General features: G+C 37.8%; 1 protein-coding gene across 1 annotated transcript; it reads right to left on the bottom strand.

The window, feature by feature from the left end:
- Positions 1-20: 20 nt before the first annotated feature.
- Positions 21-6396, bottom strand: LOC139713435 (V-type proton ATPase subunit H-like; the record flags this gene model as incomplete). Its single annotated transcript, XM_071625167.1, has 4 exons — positions 21-157; positions 1595-1679; positions 4632-4739; positions 6194-6396. Coding segments are annotated over 4 exons (533 nt in total), but the record flags the coding sequence as incomplete, so codon positions are not given.
- Between the last annotated feature and the right edge of the window lie 4159 nt (positions 6397-10555).

Below are 10555 nucleotides of genomic sequence, written 5' to 3' on the forward strand. Positions count from 1 at the left end.
GTAGGTTCTCGATCAGGTACTCGATGTCCTCGGTGATGTCGGGATCCTCGATCTTCTGCCCCTCCAGGACCTCCAGCTGCTTCAGTACCTTGCACTGAATCATGGAGAGGGCATTCTCCTTGATGATCTCATTCTCCTCTGGCTTCTCCACCAGATTCTGTGGGAAACAAAAACTAGCTCAATGACCCTTGTGATGACCCCTTCGACCCTCTGTGTGCTTTTGAGTGCTGATCAAAACAAAAAACAAACAAACAACTAGAAATGTCGCTAGGCGACTGCTATGCCTCCGCCATAATGCATGATTCTCCTAATAGGTCTATAGTACATGTGGACAATGTATAATTACATTTTCACAATATTGGCAAAATATTGAAATAACATGTTTGTCACAAATGTGTTGAATGTTCACCTTCCTTTACCTAGGTTTAATTAGATGAATAGGAGAGCATGTATTTGGGGATTCAAGGACTTCAACTTGACTTTGACCCATTCATAAGTGTATGAATACTGTAATTTTCAAGGTACGGAGAAAAAGTGTAATTTCTGTATTGAAAAGTACACTGTTACCATTTTCTTTTGGCCTTTGACCCTAAAATTCATAGGATAATCACTGTCAGGCAGAACATGCATAAATATGTAGTAAGTTTCAAGATAACTTGAGCTACTCTGAGATATGGAGGAAATATGCATACACCAAGTGTAAAAAAAAAAAAATTACATAAATATACACGTATGAGGGAAATAGTAAAAATTTGAAGTGTTGCACTTGACCTTTGACCCCTGACCTTTGACCCTATGAACCCTAGATTCTCTAGATAATAACTGCCAGTCAGTACATGTATATAATACTATGTTCCATGAAGATACCTTGAACAATTTCCAAGGTACGGAGAAAAGAAGCGAAGTTTTAATATTTCAACTTGACCTTTTGACCTTTGACCTTTGACCTCATGACCCAAAACTTTCACCAGAGAATCTTAATTGGGTAACACATGTATAAACTAAGTTTCAAGAAAATATCTTCAGGCATTGCATAGATATGGAGGAAATGGTGAAATTTTACGTATTTGACCTTGACCTTTTGACCTTTTGACCTTGACCCATGTGCACCCAAAAGTTGATAGGCACAACTTCACCCCCTAATACACATACATGCCAAGTTTCATTAGGATACCATAAAAGGTTTTGATAGTTACCCTGTCCACAAAATTTATTACGGACGGACGGACGGACGGACGGACGGACGGACGGACAACCCGAAAACATAATGCCTCCGGCACCACTTCGTGGCGGAGGCATAAAAACAAAAAAGAAACATAGTGTGACAGACACTGTCCATAGTCCTTGACACAGAAAGAGTTAAGCAATTGCACATGATTTTCAGGAAAATATTCCTTATGTGGCCCCTGCGGCATTCGGACGACCTACGGAATATCCTGTACGTGGCCCGATATGGGTTACAATAGGGTTAATAGCACGGGCAACTCCTGCTGCTAGTGTTGTGCTGTGCACACACTGCAATGATATCTACATATCATTCTTTTACACAATGGAATATCAATTTTTTTTTCACAATTCCTTGAGCCAGACTTACCCTGAAGACTGCTAAGATGATCCTTGTGACCTTCTCCTTCACACTCTCACTCAGGATATCGGCAAGGACTGGGACTATTTTGTACCTGATGGCAGCAAGAGACAAACAAGTCCAAGCCCTTAACGCAAATTGTTACTAATAGAAAATGTCCACAACTATACCTTGGTATTGATCATCCATGATGTACACACTTTGTGCCTTGGTATTCAAGAACAAAAGGAGAAGTATATGACAGCCATGCAGTAACTAAAAGTGCTTGGTCACTAGGAATATGTTACATGTTAGGGTTGATGAAATGGACACATTTCCCACAGTGGGGTTGGGTCTGGTCACATCTTACTCTTGAATACAACTAATGGAAATCATGATACAATGTACGGTATGCCAACCTTCACACTAAAATATTCAGTTTGGGAAAAGAAGTTTGTTTAATTTCGGGTAAATATAACCCTACAACCATCATTTCGAGAGTAGGGATAGTTTTAACTATGAACTGATTCAGAATTGAACTAGAAATGTCGCTTTGGCGACTGGTATGCCTCCGCCATAATGCATGATTTTCCCAATAGGTCTAGATAGTACATGTGGACAATGTGTGATTACATTTTCACAAAATTGGCAAAATATTGAAATAACAAATTTGTCACAAATGTGTTGAATGTTCACCTTCCTTGACCTAGGTTTAATTGGATGAATAGGAGAGCATGTATCTAGGGATTTAAGGACTTTAACTTGACTTTGACCCATTCATACATTTAGGCATTGAGTAATTTTCAAGGTACAGGTGTGGAAAATTGGTGTGAATTTCTGAATTGAATAGTAAATTGTTACCATTTTCATCTGGCCCTTGACCCTAAAATTCATAAGATAATCACTCTCAGGTAGAACATGCATAATATGTACTAAGTTTCAAGATAACTTGAGCCACTTCCGAGATATGGAGGAAAAAGTTAGTTCAGCACTTTCACTTGATTTTTGACCTTTTGACCTTTGAGGCAAAGAAAGAAGAAAAAAAAAAAAACTTTCCAGAGAATTTCTATTAGGTTAGACATGCATACACCAAGTGTAAAAAAAAAAAAATAACCCTGCTGGCATTACATAAATATGAGGGAAATAGTAAAATTTTGAAGTGTTGCACTTGACCTTTGACCCCTGACCTTTGACCCCATGAACCCTACATTCTCTAGATAATCAATTCCAGTCAGTACATGTATATACTATGTTCCATGAAGATACCTTGAACAATTTTCCAAGGTACGGAGAAAAAAAAAGAAGTTTTAATATTTTTACTTGACCTTGTGACCTTTGACCTTTGACCTCATGACCCAAACTTTCCCCAGAGAATTTTAATTGGGTAATACATGTATACACTAAGTTTCAAGAAAATATCTTCAGGCATTCAATAGATATGGTGGAAATAGTGAAATTTTATGTATTTGACCCTGACCTTTTGACCTTTGACCTTTGACCTCATGACCCAAACCTTCACCAGAGAATCTTAATTGGGTAATACATGTATACACTAAGTTTCAAGAAAATATCTTCAGGCATTCAATAGATATGGTGGAAATAGTGAAATTTTATGTATTTGACCCTGACCTTTTGACCTTTGACCTTTGACCTCATGACCCAAGCTTTCACCAGAGAATCTTAATTGGGTAATACATGTATACACTAAGTTTCAAGAAAATATCTTCAGGCATTCAATAGATATGGTGGAAATAGTGAAATTTTATGTATTTGACCTTGACCTTTTGACCTTTGACCTCGAGCATGTGCACCCAAAAGTTGATAGGCACAACTTCACCCCCTAATACACATACATGCCAAGTTTCATTAGGATACCTCACCAGGTTTTGATAGTTACCTTGTCCACAAAATTCATTACGGACGGACGGAAGGACGGACGGACGGAAGGACGGACGGACTGAAGGACGGACGGACGGACAACCCGAAAACATAATGCCTCCGGCACCACTTCGTGGCGGAGGCATAAAAATGATAAGTATTGATTTTATTCCCTTTTTAGATTTATATAAATGTAGGCTGAGAAAGGAGTTTTATTTATGATAAATTGAACAGCCTTGTTGAATCTTTGATATTTGATTAGCATGTCATGCAGACATTGAGATCATGAACATTTAATGATGGACAAACTTGTCGAGCCATCGAAGTCCAAAATATAATATTTGGGTTACATCAGTGTATTATGGTTATTTAGTTGATCATCACAATGGTCACAGTCTGTGCTGCTATCTCAAGATTTGACTCACAAAAGGCTAGCTTATTTCAATCATAAGTCAGTAATGTCATCCACCCGGAGCCTAGTCTCAGTCCAAGGCAGCTGCACCCCTCTTTACTCCACAGCACCACCCCTTCAGGGAACTACACTTGTAATCCTTGCACAGTTCAATCTCCTTATAACAAGCTACTTGGGACCACGGAAATTTCCTTGCTACTTCGGGTATCTTGTCATATCAGGGAAAACAAAAGCATATCTCAGGAATGGGACCTGCAATATTACCTACTCATATCAAGCATCTTGCTACAGTGTACGACCTGTATATCAGACCATGTGACATCTGGGGGGCGTTTCATCAACGAGTTCGTCGGAGTTTTCACCGACAAATTTGCTATCAGCCAATCAGACCAAGGATTTCATTAGCTTTTAACAGTTGTCAGTGTAAATCCTTGCGTCTGATTGGCTGATAGCAAATTTGTCGGTGAAAACCTCCGACGAACTCGTTGATGAAACGCCCCCCTGGGGGGCATTTCATCAATGAGTTCGTCGGAGTTTTCACCGACAAATTCGCTATCAGCCAATCAGACGCAAGGATTCCATTAGCTTTTAACAGTTGCCAGTGTAAATCCTTGCATCTGATTGGCCGATAGCAAATTTGTCGGTGAAAACCTCCGACGAACTCGTTGGTGAAACGCCCCCCAGGCATGCTGCTAAATCCGATCTCGTTATATCAGGTATCTCGCTATATTTGACCTTGCCATAATGAGGCTCCACTGTATAAGCAATCATACTCACTTGTTGATTTGTGCACACAGATCTGGGTTGAATGACACCATCCAGATACAGAAGATGAGCTGGTATTGGATCTGGAAGCTCACTTTGCCTGACAAGACCAAGATTAACCTTTGGGATGGGGGAGGGACAGGAGAATGACACCACCATTTATGGCATTGAAGAATGATTAAAACACTTGTGTGACTTCTTGCTACATAGTTTTCAGCTCTTCTCCTTCAGCACGCTTCATATACTACATAAAATTTTCCTGATGTATCAAAATGTCCAACTGTGAGAGAGCTCATTATTGGTTAATCATTTGATAAGTAATCTCAGACTTAAAAAACAAACAAAAAACAAACAAAAAACAAACAAACAAACTAACAAAATTACACAATCTTTTTAGATAAGTCCTGACTTTGGTCCTATGCTTTGCCAGCTTTGTAGTACAGTTTAATCCTATTCCCATCGGGGGGTAGGGGGGGCATTTTGGCCCCCCCCTCTCAACGTTTCGCGTGATTATTCCGCAACACGTGACGCTCTCGCCGCGACATTTTATGACTTTTTTCTTTAAAGTATCGCGCAACTTTTGAGACCAAATTTGTCGCTCCCGGGCATACCGTTTTGAAGCCACGCCCCTTTGAAAAAAATTTGTCGATCCAAAAATTGCTCAAAAACATGACTTTGTGTACAAATCCAATGTAAATTGTGTTTTTGCAATTAATTCATATAAAAATAAATATTTTTACTTTTAATGGCTGATAATGATTCATTTTAGCCTGATTATGCTTTAAAAAGTTTCTACGACAAATTCTGACGAAAAAACCCCTACAAAACCAAAAAGTAGAACAAAGAAAAACATAAAAAATTCAATAAGCAATAAAATACATAAGAAATGATTATGAAGCTGAATTTTTGCTTCAATATTATTGTTGAGGATATTGAAAAGAATATGTTCACCAAAAATTAGAAGTCTTGGAGCTTTATCTTTTTATTTATAGGCAAAAAAGATATTTTTGCATAAATTAGCATAAATTAATATGAAATACACAAATTAAAATTTGAAAAATCTAACTATACAGTCTTGTAGATTACATTGGCCTCTCCCTTAGTGCAAATTTTCGCGAGGATCCACGACCGAGATGTGAAGGGGGAGGCCAAAAAGGCCCCCCCTTGGTTTCAAGTCCCTCAAAAAACCCGTGAGATTAGGGTTAACTTTCCTGCATTTTTCAGTATAGTGTACTCCTGTCATAATGAACACAGTTTTAACAAAATTCCAGTTACAACGAAGTTAAAGTTCGCTCTATGTTTTTTATTGTTTATTTGTTCGGTTGCAACAAAAATTTCGCTGTAACAAAAGAAGACTGCCAGTCCAGAGGACTTCGTTTTATGTAAGTCCACCTTGGGGGCATTTGTAATCCACCACAATTATTGTAAGAAGTTACATGCCAACCGTTGCTTTTAGGACAACACCACTTTGTCTTCCATAATGCGAGGAAGAGGAGGAGGAGGAGGATGAAGAGGAGGAGGAGGAGGAGGAGGAGGAGGAGGAGGAGTAGTAGGAGGAGGAGGTGCTCTCTTACGTGCTGATGCCGTCGTTGGCCATGAAGCCCACTCGGTATTCGTTGAGCTTCAGCATCTGCTGGAGGCTCTCTGCCACCGTCTGGATGTACTCGTTGTTCTGCATCGTCAGCTGGGAGCGGATCCAGTTGAAGTAGAACTTGAGGTCGCTGGAGTTCATCCGGTCCTTGCCGTAGGTGGCCAGCTTGGCAACAATGCGGCATGACTGGGTGAAAAGAACATCAGGCAAGAGATGTAAAATAAAGTGAGAGAAAAAAAAGAGAGCGTTAGACAATATGTTTGTTGGCTTGTTTTTTTAACTGGTTCCCAATTAGACTCTGAAGTCTTCATAGTCTTTGTACAGGCCCTAATAGTTTCTACATTGTAGGAAATAATCCATTTAACTCTTACTGTGCTTTGTTTGCTAATTGGAAACGTAAAGGTGGAATGCTTTCATCGCCTCTTGCCACGGATGTCTGGAGACTAAAATGTGAAGGAACAGAGATTACCTAATCCCCTTTATCCTTAATACTGTAAATCCACATCCTTCCCTGTAGGACATGAAGGAGTGAGATACACCTAAGGATGCTTGCTAACTATACAACTAGTAGGTGCATTGTACTAGGTCAAGTTTTGAGGGATCATTGAATACTGATGAGAAAGCTTGGCAAGTCAAGGGAAGTACCTTGGCATGAAAAGGGTTATCTTCCAATACTATCATGGTTTGGGCTCCCCATCTTCTGAAGCAATGAATTAAACAGCATGGCAGCTTGCAGACAGGCCAAGTTGAAAATACCCAACTACTAGTATGTAAGAAAGATTAATGATGCTTCCGAAAAATAATACTTTTACATTCTACGACACATACAAAAGAAAAGAGGTACAAATTAAGCATCACAGAGTATTTCCAGAATAGAGATGCTAAAGATCTCACATGGTAATGGATGAGGTTCTCTGACCAGGAAGAATTCAAACACACATCAAACATTCATGAGTAAGTACAGAGATAAAACTCTTCTGCTCCGATCGGGGCAACTTCTATAATTTGCTGAAAGTCCAGTTTGGTTCTAATTCAACATCACTACGGTTGGTTGTATCCTACTGTATCCTGAAATCTCTGGGGTTTTTTTTTTCTGATTTCTCTCGCAAATATGTAAACACCAAGTGCATATTTTCTGAGTTTGCTTTAAGCACTAAGCCGCAATTGAAACGTCTTATCTATTCTTCTAAGTCCAATTTATAATCTGTAGATCCTCTTCTCACATGGCTGCTAAAGTGTGTCTAGATGAATTTCTTCCTGCAACAATTCACATCATGAACCTTTCATTGCCATCAGGCGCAGTTCCTGAACACTTGATAACGTCGGTCATATTGCCCTTTTGAAAAACCTAGCTTAGACAGTAATCATTTGAACAATTTTCGACCAATCACTTTCAAGTATTTAGAAACGAGGGAGCATGATCTTGTACAATAGATTGTTTGTCTGAAATTTTAAATATCGCTGACATATTACAGTGGGCAGTGTTTAATTATTGACGTTCATTACATCAGGCTTTTAACTCATGCCTTGATTAGATTTGACGTCAGGCTTCAATTTGGTTGGTAGGGGATTTCAAACCCCATGGTTATTTGAAAACTTTACATTCGAATCAAATCAAGGGGTACCTATGCTGACCACAGAAGGGTAATGATAGATAGAGCTTTGGATTATAATGTATTTCAGCACGTTAGAAATCCAACTAGACTCAAGAATGATTTATGTGGCAAGTATGAAGTTATTCTACAAATAAGTGATGACGCAGCTGTTGTGAACATCTCAGTGAAACCAACATTACTTAGACCTGTGAAACAGACAAAAAAAAAGAAAATTGTTCAAGAAATCTGATTATGATAGCATTAAAGATTACACAAGAGCTTTCGAAGGACAGTTTTCCCCGGAATATATTAGCTCCAAATCGATTGATGAATTCATTCCAGTGATCTCGAATGCTATGAATGAATTAAGAATAAGCAAAAGTCATTTTATCAAAATCGAAACTCCCTTGAATCAACTCTACCATCAATCGGTATATAAAAACAAAATAGAAACTATTATCTAAAAAAGCTTAGGAAAGCTCTTCTCCTCCTGACATTTTAAGTTGTTTCTTTTACGCATATCAACAGATGGGTAATTCCATTAAAAAGGGTCCCACTAGTTATATGTCCCTTCTATTTGCTTCATATTGTCATTGCTTAAAAATTACATACCCTAAATCAATTTTACGTCTGAATACTCTTATTCAGGTAAGTATCTTCCTTTTCAAAGTAAAATATAGAAATAGCTTTTTCAAAGCTCCACATGAATTCAGACAAAAAGCGCAAAATCACAACGTTTTGGGGCAAAATTGTGTGACATTTTACTGTAACACCAGCTAGACAGATTTACAGCTTGTTTGTGGATTAAACTCTATTTTAAGGGGTCAAAAATGATAAAAGACGAGCAAATTTTGAACACTATAAAGATAATTCATGTATCAATTGATACACATTTGCGCACGTAAATCCCAAGAAAGACGTTTCACGTGTAAATTTTGGTGTCCACATAATTGCTTACACGAGAAACCTTAATTTATGAGTGTGGAATCCATATTGAGGACCAGTGATGAACTGTTTGTTGTTATTTTTGTAGCAATCACATAGTTTAAAAGATTTCAAGAGAAAATTTGGGTAAAATAAATAAATTTGAAAAAAAAAGACCAAATCATAATTTTCATACAGGTGGCTTTCGCGTCTCCCTAAATATTACGTCGGGGCACAGTGATAGCTATTTTTTTTTGTGTGTGTCTTATCACAACAATAATTGCTCCTCATTGGCATATTTTACAATGTAGCTGTGGTTTCTTTGTAACAGGTATCAAAAATTGACCACTCTATTGATTAAAAGAAATGCAAAAATAATATTTGGTGTCCCCCTTACACTAGAAACATTGAAGAATCTTTTTCCTGGCCAAAAATAGGGGTTGTACCATTTTTTCAATAGTATAGTTAATTTCTTACTTCAAAATAATCACTTCTATTGAAACAAACATAGAACTAGTTTGAAATATTTGGTAAGATGCCAAAATGGATGGTTCACCGTGTAAGGGGGACACCAATGGTGTGCCCTTTACATGGACCAGGTGAACCAGTTTTCCTCATACACTGCAATTTGGTATGCTGACTTCCTTCAATTTCAGTTAGAATGTTAATTTTCAGTCAGTTTTCAAGGGACTTACTCAATATGAATGTTTTTTAAAGTTATGTTGAACAAAAATCTGATTTTCTGATTTCATTGGCAAAATAGGCATGTCACAAAGTTTTGGACTAGTTACCGTTGACATGCTCTATTAACGCATAATCATTTTAAAAGTTTCGTCTTGTTTAAATGAGATACGAAATTATTTGCAATATATTATTTTGTAACGCTACTTGTCATATTCTCGTAATGAACTGACTTGCAGAAGTTTATTTTACTACGATTTTGTGAGAAAAGTAGTTATCAATTTCGTGAGAAAATCGTTGTGTAAGCTCGATTTGAAATCAATTCAATACAACTTTATTTTCATTTCCATCAAATAAGCAGGGAATGTTACATACAATGCAGAAGCAGAACATATTTGTAATAATTTCCTAACGTAAAATAAAAATACATGTGATAAGTAAATACACCATTGTGTTTTTTTTTAGTATATATATATATATATATATATATATATATGTATGCATACTAGAAATTGAATAATGATCGGAATCCAATGGAGGGTCACACTAAAAAAACAAAGCTTTTAACAGAGTGTCGCAGAGAAGATGCTTCGTGACAGAATCATCTAATACGTGCGACAATTGGGTACCCGACAGGGCTCCAAAGTGTCGCATTAGCAGTGATTTCGTCACAGAGTAACCTGTGCGACACTTGGCGCCCCATAGACACCGCTTTGACTGTCTCAGGTCGATGAACACAAATCAGACATTGGCTTTGGTGCATTATGGCTTATCAGAGCTCCAAAGAAAAGAACTGGAAAATCCATAATCATGTTGAAATGACTACCTTCAAATAAACGGGAGCATGCACAAAGTGATCGTCTTCCGAAGCGCTCGCATAACTTCTATAGAAATACCATGGAGTCCACGTATCCCAACAACTCACTCCCTTCTTCAGCTGCAGTAGAAATCAGTGTGTGCGTCCCCCGGAAATCTTCTCTGCCTGATATTAAGAATATTTCTGCCAACAATCAGCCAACAACAAAAAGTGAGTCTTGTCTGTCATCACTCTTATTAATGAGATTCATGATAACAAATAGTAATAAATGAATAGTTAGAATGTGTGAGAGGTCATCAAAACGTATATGTTTCTCTTCAGTGTCAAA

This window comes from Diadema antillarum, unplaced genomic scaffold (assembly GCF_040938485.1).
Source record: "Diadema antillarum isolate AM-2024a unplaced genomic scaffold, OU_Dant_1.0 seq00001964_RagTag, whole genome shotgun sequence".
NCBI classification, from domain to species: domain Eukaryota; kingdom Metazoa; phylum Echinodermata; class Echinoidea; order Diadematoida; family Diadematidae; genus Diadema; species Diadema antillarum.